Source organism: Hylaeus volcanicus, chromosome 2, assembly GCF_026283585.1.
Source record: "Hylaeus volcanicus isolate JK05 chromosome 2, UHH_iyHylVolc1.0_haploid, whole genome shotgun sequence".
Lineage (NCBI taxonomy): Eukaryota > Metazoa > Arthropoda > Insecta > Hymenoptera > Colletidae > Hylaeus > Hylaeus volcanicus.
Window position 1 is genome coordinate 23,252,947 of NC_071977.1, and position 21,378 is coordinate 23,274,324.

The following is a 21,378-nucleotide window of genomic DNA, read 5'->3' on the forward strand; positions in this document are numbered from 1 at the left end:
TTGTTACTTGTTACATATTCGAAGCATTGTTACCTCGTCCAAGGAAAAGATCATCTGACGTTAACCTATTTCGTCCCGTTATTCTGTTACGGACGTTCAAACACTTCGTTACCAAATACGTATGCCTACAGATTAGAAATTCGCACCCGTAGGGACAAAGCGAGGACACGAAGCTTTCAAAAGCACGTAAACAAAGTTCGGGTGCTGGTTGGGGGACAAAGCGCTTCGCGGCGTAGAATGGAGGGGAAGGAAAAGAGAGAGGATGAACGTCAGTAACTCGGCGACCAGAGAAAGAGGAGGAAGGCCAGCCAGGATGGTGGTGATCGGGTCCGGATCCACGACTGGCAGTTCACGGCTGGTAGTCAGCGCACAGTCAGTCAGTCATTCGGTCGGTCGGTTGCAGGTTGTATCTTGTATAGTCAATTCGTTGGCAAAAGTTGCTCCCCGTTCACGGTGCCGCGACATGTAGGAACGTGTGTTACGGTTCGCACGAGTTTTACCCGTGTTCTATTGACTTCGAATCACATCTACTAATACGATACAATTTTCGACAATTTTTCATACGCTCTTTTGTTGGTTCCGCGCAGTGGTTCGATCGACGAAAGTGCAAATGCCTGTAAGATCAGTGTGTGCGCAAGGACCGATCCTTTCTTCTGACGGGAACCAGTGATAAAGTGAGAGGACCACGCGACCTTGAGGAGGATCTCCAAGAGGACCTCCGCAAAGAGGTTTCTCTGCCTGGACAGAACCGAAAATCATCCACGGATGGTTAACGTAAGTGAAGACCTCGATATGGGGCACGTAACATTTTAAGTACGAACGTAGTTAGAAACAGTATAAAACTTGGAGGAGAACTTTCTATATCGGTATATTAATTTAGGCTGACATAGATAGATACTGGAATTAAAATACTTATAAATAGGCCTATAAACATGTATCTATGATCTGTTCTCTGGCGCTACCTCGCATTCGATTTCGATGTAATGTAACAAAGGTTGTTAGGAGAGCCTGGAGAAAGTGGTTGGCGATACTTATGAAACCGTTCACGCCATTTCCTACTCGTGAAAGAAACGAAAGACCCGCGAAACGAGATACTCGAGAGTTCTATTACAATCGAGTCTGGCGTAGTTGTCTCAACGTTGACAATTAGTAGCAACCGATGCCAATGTTAAGTACGAACGTTTCCTGGTCTGCAAACTCCCCCGATGCGATGCGCGAAGAAACGGTCGTTCTTTGCAAAGCAAATCCGTCTTTTGCGTTCCGTCGGCCAATAAATCCACGCGTTGCGCGGGCTGAATAGAAATTCTTGCCTTTTTTTTCTCCACACTCCGGTAAGTGCGCAGACAAAAGATTTGCGCACGCCAAGATTTCCCTCGATGGTAGTAGTGGGTCATTATGGAATTTCTAGCGAGGTGCGCCATGCTATGTGACCAGAATGATTTCTTTGCGTGAAAGTCACTCTGGTATGGTACACCGAATCTAGCTAGTGAAATGGAAACTATTTGATCCGCACGGAATGCGAACGCGCGGGACGTAAAAACTTACCCTCTTTGAACCTTCTGAGCACAGGGATGACTTCAGAGATCTTGTTCTGAGAAGGTGATACGAAGTATATACAAATAAAAAATTAGTTAAACATTTCAAAAACAGTCTGGAGAATTAATTTTTAAAGCAAACTCTGCCTTTCTTAAACCATCTATTGTGGAGAATGTTAAATGAATGATATAATAGACATTCTTTAGTAATTGGAACACTTTCGTTGCTTATAATAATTTTAGAATTAACGATTCATACGAGTTCCCCTAATTGTTCCAGACAGTGCAAAATTATCCGACGTCGATGGATCGAAACTTTATTTGAAACACGGATGTTTAACGAAATACTTGAGTCGCGTTTACACGTCCATGTCTAACAGGTGATCTACTAATATTTACCTAACTCTCGTTGATGTTCGTAGAACGGGCACTTTTAAAGTGAAAGGTCTGAAACTCGCATAAAACGTATCAAGAATAACGCTGTTAAAATCAGTTTCATTTTACATCCTGTACAATTTGCTAATTACGCCGTCTGCACATTTTCTGTCATCGACACCATTAATCTGTCAGATTGATGTCCTTTGATATCGATAGCATTCACATTTGAGCAGTTCGACTTTTGACATTGATACAATCAATAGGTCGCGTCGACAGCACGCCCTTTGATATAAAGTGTCAAGATAGTATTGGCACTTCTTTTGATATTGACACCATCTATTTTTTACGCCTCATAAAAATTGCATCATGTTATTCTACGTAAATAATTCAAGGCAGTTTCATTTAGATGCGCCGCATTTTTAATTGATGCGTTATCGCGAACGTGAATCTGTTCGGGATTAATTTAAAATTTATTTTATTATCCTCCGCGTTTCATTCACTGGCTTAACATTATATTCGCATCTTTACGCATTTTTGCGTATCATTACGCAAAAATTCCGTTCTAAAATTACGACATTCCGTTCTAGGCTGTTGTTTTTTTGAAATTTACAATTTTCTTTATTCGAACAGCGAACCACCGTGAAGCGAAAATACGCGATGCATTCGTTGCTCGTTACTCGACAGTTTTTATTGCGTAACGCTGTACAACATAAGCGATCCATCCTCTGAAAACAGAAATGGAAGAATGATTATCCATGTAAGAATGTCGAGCAACAAATAAGAAACGAGTAACTCGGTATACTTTGTTTATTTGATAATAATTATAATCTGAATATAAAATAGTCGTCTATTGTTATTGTAATCAAATTTCTCCCATCTCTGGCTGTAAATGATCTTGGAATTTTTCAAAATCCTTCTCTCCATTCTTCGGTCGACGATTTCATAAGGCGCCCGCATAATATGACGATAACGTTTGACAGTGGGCGGTATGGTAACACGTTGAAAAGACAATATGCGTGGCCCTGAAGTGTTTCTTTACTTTCTCGCGTGTCGCCCACATACGAGGCATCGATTCTTTTATTGCTCGTCTAAACGACCAATGTAACTGTACACGTGGCTTTGAGGAATCATCCCGCATTCTATTATGTTAGGTCAGTCTCAGTCTGTACTTTGTGCGCACTTATTTGCTTACCAAAGACGGAGGTACGTTGATCTTTTAGAACTTCAGCATTGTTGAGTTATTTTTTTTTAACGGAAAGTGAAATACTCTTCGTGATCAAAGATTTGTTCCATTTTTTTTTTCATTAGCTTTGAGTGAATATATTAACTAAAATAGTTTATCTACAAACTAAGAGTGTTTGTAAAACAAAGAACAGATCATAACAGTCGATAATATGTAATTATTTTCTATACGATCGGTACTCTTATTTTTTTCAAACTTTCTACTTTTACTACTCCACTTTCTCAGTATTTTCTGTTTTTACCTGCAATTGAAATCTTCATTCTAGATTAAATATTTTCATTCCTTTTTATGAACCGTAGTAAATACTTGACCCATAACTTCGAAACATCCCGGATGTTCGGTACATGTATACTCTTCGAAATTATCTGAAAAAGTGTTTTCGATGTTACTGGTGGAACGAAATTAATCATTGGCATTGTAATTTGACCTGAATAATGCATCGCGAGGTAAATTTAGTAAAAGTTTCATTCAATTACAAAGAAATTTATGTTTTCTCCCTCGAATAATTTATACGCATTACATGCTTGTTGCTCGTGAATGAAATAAAAAATGCAACGAAACTTAATCGCATACTTGATTCGATAAGATCAGAAATTTAATGAAGAAACCTGTTTAATGAATTAAAAATCATCGCGTTGCGTTCGTAGAAAGTTTGTTGACCCGCTGTTAAACTTGGATTACATAAAAATATTACGATATATTTCGAATCGGAACGACACGTGCTCTAAAAATAAAAGAAAGGGAAACGTTACGTCGATAATGTCATCGAATCGAACTGTTCGAAACGTAACAACGTTCTCTTAACAAGCGACCGAGTAAAAAGTCTAGATTGACGTAAAAGTTGTGCAAAAAACGCGCGAGGTTCGGTTATTCCGCAACGAAATGCCGGACATTTAAAAATGTAGGTCGCTTGCGTGCACCGTTTTACGGTCGTGATACCTCCCGCGTTACTAATCGCCAACTTTACCGTAATTAAACAAACAATTGGATCCTAACGGGCTCGTTTGCTCGCACTTTCACGCGTTGGAATTCGTTTCGAGCGATAACCGAGCTGTGGGATGGTCACGTTCGTATCATTTCGTATTTCAAACAGCTATCGAATATGAAATGCTAACGTATTCGTCATTCGCTTTAACTTTTCCTTCTTAAGTTTCCATCTTATTCTGATTCTGTACACCCAGAGCTTCGTTTTACAAACCCTCTCGAACTTTCGTTTTTGTCTCCCTCAAAACCTGGGTCAGAGGCCTAAACGGACCGTTAGATCGTTCTGGACAACGTAACCGAATAGACCTCTTTCGTACATTTTATAGTGAATTGTTTTCGTTAAGTTAAAATTGTGTTTCCAATGAATCTTTGTTCCCTAAACATTACGATACGAACATACGATTCCACCTGTTCCCAGCAATGGTGCCTCTTCATCGTCGATATGGTCATGGTATCTCGAGCTCGACCGACACGTTTCTACTTACCTCCACGAGATTCTCCTACCTCGAAACCGGGTCTTCTTCTCTCCACGACCTCGAAACACACAAATTACGGAGGCACGAAGCGGCGCGTGTGTAAGGGAACCGATAGGAGAGGACTGGTCATACGATGTATGTACGTGTTCGTCGTGCACCGTGATCTTCCTCGTTGTCATCGAGGCAAAGAATTCCTGGGGACGACGAGATCGTAGAAAGTTCGAGAGGTTCGAACGGTTCCGATAGTCCCGGAATCTTTCTGTTACTTCTCACGGTTTACGAACCTCTTGAACCGGGGATTCCTTTCCTCTCGCGGGGTACTGTTTACTTACATTTCTAAGAAATGGTAACGCTTCCCCTTGTTTGTTAATGAGATCGGCAACAAGGGTGCAGTCGAACGGAGATACAGCAGAACCCACTGCGAACTCAAGGATATCGGTGGATCGCTCCATCGATCATTAACACGTTAAGCGTTACGTCAGCCATCGGTGACTGACACTGAACTTTTCGTGGCTGACAGCGTACATGATGTAGAATCCATTTTTATCTAGCGGGGCGAACGGTAAAGAAAACAAAACAGACTTGGCGCGTAACGTGTTGAATGAATACAGATGCTTATAGATATCTCATTCTAAAAGTAAACTTCTAGTGCGATAAGAACTGGTAGGGACTTCCTTAAAAATCGGCGTGGCGCTTAACGTGTTAAACCGCAAAGAAATCGACCGAAAGTCTCTGCAAAACCGTTAAATTACCACGAGTCACCGTTAAGTCGTAGCCATAGGTAATCGTTTCGCGGTGTTATGAAAAATGGAATTGGGGTTTTGCCATGGAGTAAAAATGTCCGTATGCGTTTTCGAATCCTCTGGAATATTTTCGTTTCGTTAACATAGAAACAATGGTGTCGAGAAAACCATTATTGTGGCTAACGAACAAGGCTGGACGATTTGCAACCGTACGCTCGAGGAGCAAAGAAAAGGATCCTCCGATCGGGCGAACTTCCGATCGAGTACCCTCGAGATGGAGTTGGAATGAAAGAGCAACAACCTCGAGAAGCGGCATCGAAGAAACGTCTTAGAACTGACCGACGAAGAAAAGAAACTTGACTCGCTGGACGAGTCCTCGTAAATCAGAATCTCTTCAGGATGAAATTAGTGTCAGTTAAAGGATACCGTGGCGCCGGACCATTCTGTGTCGCCCACAGGCTCCTCGGTGAATTAACGACCGTTCTTTAGGAAACACAACCGCGAGTTTCGTTACCACGCTATCGTAGGATCTTCGTTAGAGTCATGCTCGTTTAGGGGTAGCTAGCTATTCCTTCCTTGTTATTATACGAGGACAGTCAAAATGACTTTGCAAAATCTTTCCGGTATCAAACATTCTCTACGAATGATTGTAATAAACATATGTACCACAGTCCACAGAAGGACCGCAAGTCAGGATTTCTTTAGAGACGAGAAACATTCATCCAAAGGTCGTTTCGAAGGACTCGCCACGCTTGTATCGTCGACACATCTTCCTACAATGAATCACATCAATGTTTCACACGCGCGTGTACTCCTTTTAACTCGGTTAACAATCTCTGGAAGTTTTTCCCACCATGATTTGTCGATGCAGGCATCAGCCGCAGGAATGACGCGACCGCAATTGCTGAATCACCTGAGAGACTATTAAACTGATTTGCAAGAAACGGTACGGAACTTCGTCCGGATAGTTATTATTCTCTTCTTGGTCATGCAGTTATCAGTGATAAATGTAAACGTGTTATTGATTATTCGATATAATCTCAAGCAACAAAATCTCAGCTTCGATCATTATCTATTATACACTAATGGCTGAAACGTATGCTACATGTACCTAAACAACAATTACCACTAAATCTCTGTTGTTCGTGATTATCGAACATTATTCAACGCATTCACGTTTATTACCGTGTTTTGAAATATCGTCAAACGGCATTTATTAAATTCAGTACCGCATAATGGACAAGTTAGCGAGGTGAATGTAAAATGCATCACGGAACGCCTACTTCCATGTAGGAATGGAGCGCTGTGTTTCACGTGGAATATTTAAGCATGTCTCGAAGCGTTAATGTTGGTAAACTCGAACAAACTCTGGGAAGAGATGAATTTTTCTGTCGTAAGAAAAAATTCACATGAAAGTGATATAAGTATTCTTCCGAGTATTATAAAACAGCGCACAGTGCACAGTCCTCATCAGTGCTCATTCAGCTTCTTAATTACTGTTATTCATAATCCCAGCGTTCACTTACATTTTCATGTAACTTTCACGAGACAATGTCCAATTCATCAACCGGTCCACATTGAAGTAGCGGCCAAACGAACTGCAATCCGTTTGTATTCATCGTGAAACTTAGAGGATGTAGATGCATCGAAGATCATCAATTGCAGCGTATTTCATAAGCTCACAGACCGAGCAACTTATGTCGATTACGAGAATATATTTTGCATTCGTTTGTGTTTTCACTGTTCTCCTCATTGGTCACGTAGTCGGAATTTACTAAATTAAAACCCTAACAATCAATCGTGGGCACCCAAGCATTTCGCTCTTCTGTAACGTGTCTTTTAACGAAGATAACGTTTACTACCACCCGGAATCAGGAAGATCCCAAGCCTAACGAAGGATGCGGTAATGTCTAGAGCACACCAGTAAGATAAATCGTTAGATAGCCCAGCACGTGGTCTATTCTGGCAGACTTTGCATGTAGGTACGATGATGCATAGGTGCGAAACAACCACGAGTCGAAAGAAGGGCGGTAGACGTGCGTGGAAGATCAAGACTCGTGCTCCGAGATCGTTCACGTGATAACGTTAAGGCACTTGCACAAATTTCCGGTATTTGCCAAGGTAGTGGGAGCACGAGCGGCTGCTTACAGGTTATTTCATTATCGTGCGAAGAAATCTCCGTTAAAACGGCCCGAGGAGAATAAAGAGCGCGGCTCTGCACCCCCGGAAAACCTACGACGTTTCCATCGAGACAGGATGAAATTTCACCGCGTGCTGGCAACTCTATTTCCAGTTACGCTCGAGCGTGTCCAGACTAGCGATGGGAATAATATCGAACCGATATCGTCGATACCATACCTAAATCAAAGTTTATTACTGAACAGTATCAAATGACAACAGAATTAATGGAGATGGAATTGAATGAAACTTTCTCTAACAATGAAAAATAATCGGTGCCTAATCTCCTTCGATCGTGTTTATAAATTGAAACGCGTTACCGTGCTACGATAAGTTCCGGATTTCGAAACCAATGAAAATTCAACGCCGATACCGCGGAAATCCTGTAACCGGCCTCCCGGGATATCGGACATGATATTGCCGGTTACGCAACGTCGTCGAACAGAATCTGTCCATTAGGAAGTCGTTCGAAAGCCAGAAGCACCGCCTAATGAGACGTTAACTGCCGCTCGAAAGTCTTACTATAGTCGCTAAATTTCACGTAAACCAACAGAAAATTATGCAAACGTTCGATAATTTTAATCTCAGGCTACTGGCGCCCCGTCTAACAGGCTTATGCATTTTCTTCTTCTTATTTCTTGGAAGAGATGATTCATTTTCCACTGAACCCTTACCTACCCAACTTATAATTTCGTTTGGGTAAAATCTATAATTACAAATAAAAACACCGTATAGCGATCTATTCGTAACGTTTATTCCATTGATTTAATCCATTGAGTAATTAAAATAAGCATTTTTATTAAAAGAGGATTTACAAGTTTATCTTTTATGTATTATTCAAAATTGTTTATTTCAGAACGTCTAGACGATAGAAACACATCAGCTGAGCAGAGTCATAACTGTACAGTAGTCAGAGATTTGCGTAAATGTGAAGCATGCCGCGCAAACGTAGGTACCAGCTGGCGGGAGAAAGTGTGCTCAACGATCGAATCGAGCACAATTCGGTGATTTATTCGTAATCGAAGTCAACGGGTATTTCCTAGACCCGTTTCTCAGCTGAACAGAAGTTACGGGATATTTATGGAGGTGTGCATTAAGTCTGATTACTTAAGCTTCAACGCTCATTTGAGCACAACTACTAGTAGAAAATGGATTTCTCAAAGATAGTTTATTATCGCCTCCTCGGAACCGTACATCATTAGGAATACACTTAGTTCCGAAATTTGAACTGCAATGGTGCCCGTTGGCACCATGTTTTAATTGTTTTTAAACTGCTGCAACACTTCTTGAATGAAACGATAACTCTAGAAATATTTATCTCTCTTTCGAGCGTTCAAAGCACCACTTGGTCACCGTCCTGAGCGACAGGTGTGCTAGCTATTGTTCTTTCCTCGTTCATTACTCGGTGACACGTATCGCGTTGGCGAACACGCTACTTTGAGAATTGGAACGAACGAAAGCAAACGTTCCCACTTTTCATTGAACTGGCAGACACAGTGGTCGATGATCCCGAAAAGTTGGCCAAAACTGTCTTCTTCTGTCTTCTCTTGTTTTTTCAATTCTAAAAGAATGGACGATTAAGGAACTCTGGTTTATTGCATTTTAAACGTTCGTTGGATTTCTTGTTAAACTCACGATAATAGTTGCACGCCTCTTCGCGGAGGAACCTCCCGGTTGGTAAGAGAAGAGGTCAACTAAAAGGGTAAACAGTAGATAAGAATCCAAGTGCGCTCGCGTTAATCATTTCCGACACGCACCAAGCATCCACGAGGAGAACTGTTGTGAACTGAACGTTAAGGTCGCCCGATGCTACTTGCTCATGGTCAACCTTATAGGGTATCACTGGTAAAACGCCAGACGAATCGTGTGCGGGATGTGTCAATAGACGTGGCAATGACTTCCAAGAGAAATTACTGCCAGGATATCTCTCGTAGGATCAACTGCTAAAGGCCATCCTTGTAGGATTACTCATATTCGCTTGCTTAGAACATTAGAATAATGCGACGAGTAAATTTCTACCTTTTTGGAATGGTATGGCAACTCTGCGCAAAGACGAAGCGAGGGGTTAAAAAATTAGAACGGTAGATAATACAAAGAAGGAAGCTAGGTCGTAGTGCACGAGGTTACGGAGAATCTCGTTCATGGTATCCCGTTACGCGAGTTTCTTGGCATGTTCGCGTCGACAGAAAAATAACATTCTCTTCTGATACACGTTTCTTTTGTTAATGGTATGGGTACCGTATGATATATAATTGATTATTTATACCGATATCAATAGGCTCCTTAAAGTCCTGTCACTCATATTTGAGTGACGTAGCAATCAATGCATTAAATGAACCTTACCTATTTTTATTTATAGTTGCGACCCAATCTCAGCAACAGCTGGTCAACGTAGATCAGGATAGTTGTCCGTTAGTGCCTAGCTTCCAAGTAAAAGTGAAATGTCACCGCAAGGAGAGTGAAGGTAGCGTCATCGAGTAACGAAGCGTTCTTGTTACTCGTCTTTTCTATTCATTAATAGCAAACATAAACTAATAAGGGAACATATACTACATCGTAATTTTTCTTTTAAAACAATCTCCGTGATTTCGAGTCTTTCCGAACGTCTCCATTGTTCTATTGTGACTAGTTGCACTACTTAATATTTACATTGTTGAAATCAACACGAACGCGTGCAGAAAACTGAAAAGAAGAACGTTCCAAGGAATAGAAAGTGTACGATTAGTCATCGAGGACGTAAATACTGAATCACGTGCACGCTACAAAGTACTTTCAGTGGCTCTGAGCCGTCTCGAAACCTATTCCGAGTAACATTCTATCCTTGTTTTATTTCATACAATCATCATAAAAGAATTTCAAAAAAAATTGTTTATTCAAAACACTCGAGCACTCTTTGTTTTATTAGCTTCATTTCCAGCTGGAATATCCTTGAAACGGTTCATAATTTACTTTCGAATTCCAGCCCGTTTCTATCGCAGGTATAATACCTTGCAACGACACGGCTAAAATTCCGGAAGGCGAAGTGCCGGAATCCGCAGATAGTCTGCACGGTCCACGTCGAGAGAGGTCCACTCTAGCGATGAGATCAAGTTCAATATATATTCACGAATTCGTTTCCAATTATTTATCTATCTGTCTTCCTTGTATTTGTCTCTCTAAACACCAACACTCCACTCACCTGCCATTTTCTATTTCCCTTGTCTGTAGTTTTGCTCGAGTAGCATCGAACTACACCTATCTATGTTACTTTTGTAAGTTAACATTTTTCTCTGTCATGGTCACTTTACATTCGAAATTGTATCTTAATCCACGTCCCATTATTTTTGTAGGTCAGTCAAGGTCTACTCCCTGACATTGTAACGCAGTGTGTGCGTAATAAGGAAGACCACCTCGCTTACGTTCCGCTCTACTTGGAAGTCCTGTTTCTCTTTCTCGAAATACTGACCGTAGGTTCGAATCTAGCTGCTCAGGATTCGAAGCTACTTGCATGGCGCTTTATCCCATCACTAGCCAGAACCATAAAGGTTTTCTCGGCAGTTTTGCACCGTTGGTTCGTGCGCTTCAAGGCCGCGGGAGAACCAAGCGTGAAACTAGTCCGACCGGTACGAGAGTATGGTAGCTAGGTATTATACAGCTAACGTGTATAGTGGATCGCAGAAGTGTTCGGTTTAGCGGAAGGCGAAGTCGAATAACCTGGCACGTTCAACGTAAAATGCCCGTGGTACGTGCTACGGGCGTTCGTAAGATGAGAGTGGAGTTTCTTCGTCGGATGATTGCAGCCGGGAACGCGGCACGGAAAAATCCAACCGGTAATTTCCTAAAAGTAAATAAAACGCCGATACAATTTACTATGAAACGAAATCCGGCAGCCAGCTTTTTCCGCGATTCCTTCGACATCGAATTGGGCAATTACAGAAGTAAAGAACTCTCGAGTCGTAGTTAGACGAACGAAAATGAGAGAGAATCGAACGATGTTGAAATTTTTCGTTTAGTATTTGAAACTGTGTCAAGTTTCTCTTTAAGTAAATTAAATAGTAATATTCGAGACACCTCTATTGTCTAGATTTCCGCGAGGAAACAGTGCGCGAATCTGAGAACATTTAGCCAGTCTAAGCTCCTCTTCGTTAGTGGCCTACCGAAACAACTACCTTTAAACCGGTTCGCGGAATTAAAATTTATCAGCGACAGTCTGAATCATTCTCTTCGGTACAACGAACGCATTACCTTACCGTACGGTTCAACGAAGCATTCTTCTAGTTGTTAGATACACATTCAATAAATGTCCAAGTCTAAGATATACATATTCTTCTGTGTCTCGTAGCGTAGAGACGTTTCGCGAAGGGGCCATTGAATTAGCGTTGGAAATGTCGCTTCACCGGAATGTCTGTGCAGTCCATCGTTATTTTCAATTGTTTTGGAATTGTTTATGTTTGAACAGTCCATAAACTGTGAAACATGTTCCTCGAGAAAAGTTTCACCTTGTCCATTAATCTTTTACGCCCAGCTTGGCTACCGACTTAAGAGAAATGAAATTTACTCAGGTGTGCTTCTAATCATAGTATTTATAGACGGAAGCGATTAAAGAACCCATTATACAATAATTATCGTCATTTAACGAACTCTTTAATCGCTAGAATGAGTACCATCAGGAAAAAGTATCGCGGAAGCGTCGTTCTACGAAGAATAAAGACAAAGTTTTACGAAGCACTGTTACCTTGTTGCGAAAGGGTTAAATTGAGGAACGTGACAACGGCAAACATACGACCCTTTGTCGAGCGATAACAATAGAAAAAGACACACCTTAGCCTGGTATGCCAAGGTAACACCATGCTACGAAACGGTGAACCGTGTAGACGGTCAAAGGTGGAAAAGGTACTCTTCCAGGCGCACTAATTAACCGCTAGATTGGGTAGCGACTTGTTGCGATCTTAATTGGTGCACCGGATCGTTCTACGGGCGCGTTAGGTGTCTGCTCGGAACAATGCCCAGTACGCGGCGGTCCAACGAACGCAATTATGTATTTCGCAATTGTGACGCTTTCACGAGTACGCGCACCATTTCTCGCGTTATCGCCTGGGCGGTGAAAATGTGTTATCAAGCGTCGTTGCAAAATGTAATCAGCGTGACGCGACTCTGTTCAACCGTGGCAAACATCCTCCTTTTATTTTTCGCCGTGCAAAAGATCCAATATCGATCATCGCGGGCCTCTCTTCCGTGACGGTGACTTTAAGTAGTGATATCAGAGCTAGCGATGGGATCTGAACATTCGCGAACCTGAAAATTCAGAAAATTTTGAAAGATTGTGGGACCAAGTAGAGTGGTCCATCCGTAACACAAAATTATTTTTTGTTTGTCCTTACTAATATCATTGACTATTCATTTTGATGCTTGTTTGATATCCGTACACGATGTTTGAGAACTGACGCGTTTCTATGTGGACGAGTATGTCGCTGGATTGGCTCCATCGCTATAATCGTAACCTACGCCTGAGGATATCGTTGTTTCGTTAGAATTCGAAAGCGTTCACGTTCGTGCGGACGTTTGAGAGATCGTTCCTGTTTTCTGTTCAGACATGGCAGCGATGTAGGCGAAAGAAACTGCGTGCGTCATTAGAAAGGGTGAAAAAGTAGCATTTAGTATTAGTTGATTACTGGTATTTAATTACCGCAGATTAGTTTTTCATTTGTTTACGTTGACAGCGAACGTTGCTTCAGAGGAGGTAAAATTCAATTTCAACCACGTCTGTCAGAGTCGTATCGTTAAAGAGAAAACTATAAGCACCGCGAAAGACTGCGATATATTTTAATTTCAAGAAAAATCGAAACGTTACCGCGAGCATTATCCGTTTTGGCCCAGGTCTCTGAGCCATGTAAAAAGTTGCCATTTGGCAATAAGTATCTTCGCGGATATAGAGGAACGCGTTGCCTGTATAACAAAGACCTCTCAGCAGAAGAGAAAGTGTTGACCTCGATACAATGGGTCCTCGATGAGGTTCTCGAAACGCGTTATCACATCAATCGAGGTCAAATTGGGCGTTTTTAATGCGTGCGATGTTCGCGATCGGTCGTTGTGTTGCGTAACTCGAACGACGATATTAATATTTAAGAGCATTCTTCTTAATGGTGTAATTAAAAGCTTGTAAAGGAATTCTTTCGTAGCGATCGTGCGATAAATGTAACGCGATTCAGGGGCGATGAAAAATGTGTACCGAGTAGGCGATGCGCGCAGAGGTACTGTTAATTTCTCACCCTCCATACGTAGCTTAGTATAAATCTTCATTAGATTGTATAATACATTGATCTATTTAGTTGCATCTGTGACATCGCATGGAATATTGATCGATATTCGATAAACAGTTATTCAATTATTGCATATGTGCCTCTATAAAAACTTTCACGTAGAATCCCTGCGTAGATTAATATAAACTGTATTCCTTAAATATTTGCGATTAATTGGAGCTTAATTGTTTCAGGACGTAATGAGCGAGTACGAACGCATCAAGCGTTCGTGCTTGAAACGAGGCGAGCTCTGGGAGGACCCTGAATTTCCTGCTACGCAAACATCGGTCTTCTATCACCAAACTCCTCCGTTTCAGTTCCAATGGAAACGACCAAAGGTAATCCTTGCTTTTAATATAAGTCGATTTCCGCGGCGTGACATTTGCTATTCACCTAGCCAAGCTTACGAGAAGTGCAATGCCAGTGTCCCTGGTATCGTGGGATCGGATTCGAGCGACCCCAGCCTCAGACGACACGATATCGATGACTTTAGACCCGTAGGATCTGATACCGTTGTTTCCAATGGGTTAGATACGATACTGATGATTCGGATCCTTGGAACAGGATAATGACAATCTCGGGCTCGTGGAACTCGATGCTGATGATTTTGGATCTGTAGGATTCGATACCGTATTAAATACGATATAAGCAGCTCGATGAATGGAATTATTTTTAAATGATTAATTTGCGTAGATTCGTAATGAAATTCACTATTGCTTTTTCGGATATACGGTGTTCTCTCAGTAATACCACTTAAGCGGTTTAGTCGCTCTAGTTCCGACGGAACGGAAGGGCGAGGAATCTGAAACCTAGGAACCGTAACGGAAACAGTACGCAACCTTGACACGTAGACTATGTCTTTGTCATCTTCCCGGGTATAATCGTGTAACAGCTCTTTACTGAAGTTGCGTTGCATGGAACACTTAACGCGAACTCGCCAATTACGATGCTGGCGTTTATACGTTATAAAAAGATCAATTTTGCAATAGTTGTATTACTCGAAGCATGAGCCCCAACTTAGTTAGCTATCATTCGAAAGGCCTTGGCTTGTAGTTTGAACCTTGTCAATGAAAAAAAAAAAATGGATGGTTGTATAATTTAGTACACAGCGACCGCTGGTTGTTAATTGGCGTTTTATTGGAATGTATAATTCCAAGCTAATAGCTGGTTTAACTCGAGCACGTGAATTAATGGAGGGATCAACGATCGTGGAGATCAGTTACGTAAGTTGCACCAGGATCCGAGCCATGAGGAAAGAACACAGGGTAAAGTTGCCGACGCGTAACTGGAACCTATTCTGCCTCGTGAACGAGACATTATGGGTCCCTGCGTTGCGTATAATGATCGTAATAAAAGCCACTGACAGCGGTGCGTTTCTACGACAAGGTCGACGATTGCGTTAACGTATTACGTATTAACGCTATACAAGCTTACTCGCCCGTCACGCTTTTGGTGCGACCGGAAAGGATCGAAGGAGAGGCGTGACACGAGTGGCGAACAGGAACGATGAACCGGGCATATCCTGTGCTGTAAACGATGATCGTCGATGACTAAACCATGAGTCAAAAGGATACTATTTCAGCACACTTCGATGATGTAACGCTGCAAACCAATATGCGGTTTCGCTCGATTATATACAAGCGTGAAAGTGTCATTTATTTGTAACTGTGCATGATTTGTCGTGAGGTTACCTACTTACAAGGAAGGTTCGGTAACTGATACGTTCGAAAAGATCCGAGCATCGCTTTTTAAGAATGAAAACATCCAGTCGAATGATGCTAGTTCAAAGAGCACTAATGCATTCTGTATGCAACATTAAAAATGTAAACTATGAATAGCGAACGTTCGAGGCACGCATTGAGATTGTAATTATCCTGCAATTGCGCATTCCGGATCCGACATCGAGCGATCAACAGAAGATTCCATGAAACTGATGCTGCTGAAACCGGAAACAAAGGTGGATACAGTTTCCGAGTTTAGAGAGGGACGATAAAAACGTTCTCTCTGCTAATGCAAAATGCTCATTGCGAATCGCATTCCTCGTCTGTCTGAGAATAAATTATGCATTGCAAAACGTGCAACGAAGTGTTATATAATCGTCTTTTGTTCCGCAACTGAAATTCCAACAAATGAGTATTCACAAATTAATACTGGAACATGAAACAGCACTTTAGAATTACATATAGAAAAATCAGACTGTATTTTACGATGAATTTTAAAACAATGATTAAATCATTTTCTCTTCGTTTCAGGAATTATGCAACCGTCCAATATTCGTGAGCGACACCCCAGCCCAGTTCGACGTCATACCTGGAAAAATGGGTAAGATTTATCAAGAAATAAAAATAGATATAATTCTTGTGTTAAAACGTGAAAAGTATGATACACGTAGGACTGGTTTTTCTGCACATCAGATCGAGTACAAGTTTTCTATTCCTGAGTTCACGTTAGTATCGACATTCTGCGCATTTCTCGTAGCTCGTTCAAAATCGCAACAAAAACGTTTCGAGGGATGAAATGAACTAGGAAGAAGTCGAGAAATTGCCGAGAGACTAGTCGTTCCGGTTTTGCGTTCTCGCTTCGTTCTTGTTTTGGAGCGTGCAGAATCCTAACTATAAAACATAATGATATGGTTCACGTGCAAGACGTATTAGCAAACTAGTAAATCACTCTATCTTGGTCAACACTTTAAATGCAAGCCAAGGCGAACGGTTGCTTGATTCTCTTATTTGTTGTTCTTGAATGTTGTGAAGTTAACGTCGATTTTGAATCGATAAACGTTTAACAGGAGTTAAACAAAGGATTCTAACAGATCGTATTTAAGTTTCAAATAATTCCGCTTGGCACTGTAGAGAAAGCGCGAATTAAATAACTGGTTGAATACCATGTTTCGCATTCGTGTGACACACATTTAGCATTCTTTCGCGACTCGGACTCACAATTCGTCGACATTATGTTTTATGAATTGGCATTCTTTCAACAACTTCTATGAGTGACCTCGAAATCCCGTAAACCCTGAAAGCGGCTTGGTAACCTTTGACGAACGTGGGAGATAAAGCGTGGTCGTTTCCACGGACGCCATGTCCCAAAGCTGTTACGACCACGACTTTCTTCGACCGGGTTCGATCTGTGAGAAAACGGCGGCGTCGTCTACGGCGCTATTCGATATCTCGGCACCATTTAATTAACGAATAACCGAGCCATGGCATTGTGTGATAATCTGACGGTTGCCTCATCTACCGACAGTTTTGCATCATTCTCAAAGAATGCAGCTGTCAGGAATTCACGAAAGTGGGAATGTAGCATCGTTCACTTTCAAGTTTACCTTGCAACTTTTATTTTCTTTGCGAGGAACTGCTCGGTATAAGCATTCACGACATTCACGAAATTTTTAAGTTATCCTTGACAATTAACGCCAAATCAAACCGTGCAATGTAATAAATTCATTACAAAATTTTAGATGAACCAAAGGGTAAATTTTACCCTTAAGATAAAGGTAACTAATAAAATTAACAAAATTTTACTCATCTCTGATCGACTTTAACGTCGAGAGACTGTGAAACGGGCGAGGGATTTTATTAACGTGTTTCCTCGCGATTGTCGCGTACTCGGAGAATTACGACAACGCCAAGTATAGAGGAGACCGTGGAATGCATCGCTAACTTAATCTCGTTCTGTTGGTAGTCGGTGCAATTCAACAGCCTGCGCATCATGGACGGAAGTCGAAGTAATCCGGGAATTCGTGCAAACGCGTTTCACAAGATGCGCGCCGTTCGCGGCATCGTGTCCCGTTAACGCTTACAAGCATGCGAAAACGTGCGCAGACAACTGGGATATCGGCACGCAAACATCTTTTTTCTCGACCTACATGATCGACAATCGAAATTTCTACTTTTGTGTATAGTACACGATGGGCGAAAGTATAAGAATCGATGCGTGACTTACTATAAAATAGAATATAGTCATATTTCTTCCTCAGAAACTTTCTTATCGAACTATAAAATGTCGATGGTGTCTGTCATCTGTTTTGAGAAACACTGGGTATCACAGGCTCGCATAATCACTCGCATAAATATAGACATTAATGTTCTCCGAATAATCGAGGCACATTTTTCCGCTCTACAAGCGTTGACACGCATGTTTAGCATTCAATGAGAAAATGTAAGCGTAGAGCGACCATGGCAACAATTACTTTTTAACATTCAATAAGTCGAGCGCGGAGGGAAGCCATTAATGCGGAAACAACAGTTACGAGAACTGTTGCGCTTCATAATTACAATTTATAATCCGCTGCGACTATCTCTCGTTTTCATGCTGCTCGGAGAAAGCTGACCTTAAATTGCATTAATTTGAAATCACTTTCGCACCACTCGCGATTAGCGAGTTGAATCCTCGCCTTTCGACGAGATCAACGAAGCTTAAGATCTATCCAGCGATTATCACTGCCTGGCAAACGGTTCTTAGAAAAATTCGACACTAAACATACAGTGACACGATGCTACGAACACGTGTGTATAGAACTCTGCAAAACCCTTTGTACTCGCGTGTTGCACAATGCGTTAGCAGATCAACTTGACACCGATTTTACTCGCGAAAATCGAACAACGCGCGAGACATTAGCTCGAAGCATGCAATCCTCAATGCTGCACTTTTGCGCGAGCCGTTCGATTCGCTCGGTCGGAGGGACAAGTTTGTTCGCGTGGAAAGATATTTGTTTACTCGCATTAACTGGACACTCGGACGGTTAACGCATTGGTAATCTTCTCGATGTAAAACCGGGTCTCGTCGGGATAGTGAAAGTGGATCGACGCATTCCGTTTGAATAGAGACACAATTTAATCGCGGGGCAATTACGCGGGACATGAAATGATCGATCGGCGTTTTATTAACGTCAATTTTACCGAAGAAGTCAATTTACGGAGCAAATTAATGCCTGCTCGCGGTAATATTTTTGTCTCCCCGCGTGTCGCAACGCCGAAACGAATACTTTTCATGGTCCCACGAAACATTCGGAATAAGAACTTTTGACTGGAGTTATTTTTAAAGTCGAATTATACGTTATAAAGTATTTTTATTCATTGACAACTTATATTTATTTACTTATTTATTAAACGGGTAAATACTCGTTACTATGCGTAAGCATATAATACGTACCAATTCCACAAATATGTAAAAATGAAGGAAGAAAAAGTATAAAAAAGTTTTTCAATTAAGCGTCTGATCGCAGCTGCTACAAATGTAGCGTGGACTTACAATGGGTTTCCCAATTAAACACTGGTAGCGAACGTATTAAGAATCTTCTAAACTGTGTTGTGAGCTTGAAAAGGTTAAGAATCACTGTGCCAGAATAACACTCGCGAAACTGCGCGTTCATTCAAGAGGTACGAGCACAATTTCTTCCAGAAGCTGAATAATTATATTTGTAAAACGTTACGTAAGGATGTGTACACGTCAGAATAAAAGCGAACGTGCGAATTCATGAATAACTCTACGAGAAGATGTTAAAATTATTCGATAAATTATGGAACAGTCTCACCAATTCTTCCTCTAGCGCCGATGAACTTCATGTGCAGGCGAAACAGATTCGTAATCTTCGCGCTACGTGTCGTAACGTCGTGAGAATATGTTCTTGGATCGAAGAGCGATGCGACTACTCTACCTTACTGCATTCGTTCGTTTCACTTTCGTTTTCAAAGGTCTAATCACGGATTGTTCCGTTCCTTCCTCTTCGTGTGTTACCACAAAATATGGAGAGTTATTGGAAAATTAATTTCATTATCTATAACTGTACCTTTATTAAATAAAACGCATGACTGCAGGAAACAGTGTTGAAGCTTCGACCTCAAAGTGTAACAAAGAAGAAAATGAAACTAGGTGGAACCTTTTAATGGTGTTTCAACATCGATACTAATATTTCTCTTTTGGTTTTAGGCGACAAGTGGTTGGTCTCGTGCCTGGGCGTTCTCCACTTAAGCAAGGGACTGTTCTACAGGGTGGTACCAGCAGACCAAGGTTTCGGAAGCAGCGGAGAACCGCCAGGATCTCCAACCGCCGAATACGCTGGAGTGTTCAGGTTCCGATTGTGGTGGTGCGGTGCATGGGTCGAAGTTCTGGTCGACGACAGGCTGCCGGCGATTCACGGACGGCTGGCTTTCGTGCAGAGCCGACACAGTGATCAATTCTGGCCGGCTCTTCTGGAGAAAGCGTACGCCAAGTGAGTACCTTGAAGCGGTTGAGAGTGGTCTCTTATTTGTCAGTCACGTGAGCGTTCGCGCATGAGATTTTTTCCTTATCTTATTTCTTCGGTCACCTTTATCATGTAATAGAGACTGATGCACTGGGTTTTAATCTTTTGAAGGTTGTGGCACAGCTTAAAAGTTATATTTTTGTATACTTCTATTTAGCAATCTATTTGTGGTATCGTACAAGTTTCTTGTCGGTGGATTCAACGCTAATGACTTAGGGCAGACACGGAGATTAATCACAAATCCTTTTTCAAAAAAATAAATATACAGTAAGACAGATATTTCCTGCGTCGATGAAGGCATTAATCTCTCTAAGAACCGTGTTTAAGTATATAGCTAGTTGTCCCGGGAAATATTACACAGTTCAAAATCTTCATTTGTCAAGTGATAACTACAACAACAAGTAACTGCAAGCGTGATGATCTATGGTCTTCTGGCATTTTTTTTGAAAGCAATTGCATTCCTCCACAGTACCGTATCCGTTCTTCGGTAACACAAGAAACCGTAGACATCTACGTGTGAAAGAAAAATTGGCTTACGGTTACCCCCAAGTTAAATTCGTTCTCATTTTATCCAATCGTTCGCTGAATGTTCCGTTTAATTTAAGTGTATCCAAACCATAAATCAGTCGCCAAGAATAGTAGATTAAAGTATTTGAAGAAACTTGTACGCAGCATCGAACAAAAATACGAGTTCGTTCCCTGCCGATCGGCCAATTAACCAGCTTGAATCGCACGCGATTTCGCGTGGGTGTAGAAGGCGATGGCGATCGAGGTTCATCGATCGATCTCGGTAAGGTTGATCTTCGTGCTAACGCACCATGAACGTCCACCTGGTGAACGCCCACGCCACCCACTGGAACTTACAAGATCGTCCGAAGTAGCTCGAATGTTACTTCGCGTATTTGCATTTGCGCGTCGTATAGTTTTGCAATCGAAATAGTTATTAACGTGGTTTTCTGTTATATATACCACGTCTGTTACACATCGATGATCTTCTTTTTACAGAAAATAGTTTTTCATAAAATTCCGTACGCTTAGAGTAACGGTTCAGGTGTGAACGATTAGCTGCTATTACTAGTAACCTTTTGCGGACGGAGCAGCGCGAAGTCGAACGATATCTGTGGCTGGAACACTTATTTGCATACCGCAGAAACGGGAAAAAACAAATACGAGTACAAGCAAAAATAAAATCGAGCTCCCTACGATGCTGTGGTAACTGTGTAGTATACGTATATGTATAAGATGAACAAAAGATATATTCGTACGTAACAACGTAACATATAATTGGTGTCTTCTTCCTAGGGGTTACAGTATCA

General features: G+C 41.5%; 1 protein-coding gene across 4 annotated transcripts in view; it reads left to right on the top strand.

The window, feature by feature from the left end:
- The first annotated feature begins 282 nt into the window (after nt 1-282).
- Nucleotides 283-21,378, top strand: part of LOC128884956 (calpain-C) — a 29,568-nt gene continuing 8,472 nt past the window's right edge. The window contains exons 1-5 of one of the 4 annotated variants that reach the window (XM_054138682.1): nt 283-774; nt 1,816-1,915; nt 14,010-14,153; nt 16,068-16,137; nt 19,747-20,029. In XM_054138682.1, coding sequence (XP_053994657.1) covers nt 14,016-14,153; nt 16,068-16,137; nt 19,747-20,029 — 491 coding nt within the window. In that variant the 5' untranslated portion in view covers nt 283-774; nt 1,816-1,915; nt 14,010-14,015. Of the gene's footprint in view, nt 775-1,815; nt 1,916-4,558; nt 4,752-11,322; nt 11,347-14,009; nt 14,154-16,067; nt 16,138-19,746; nt 20,030-21,378 lie in introns of those variants that run through there. The other 3 variants (XM_054138680.1, XM_054138681.1, XM_054138683.1) reach the window with 3 other exon arrangements.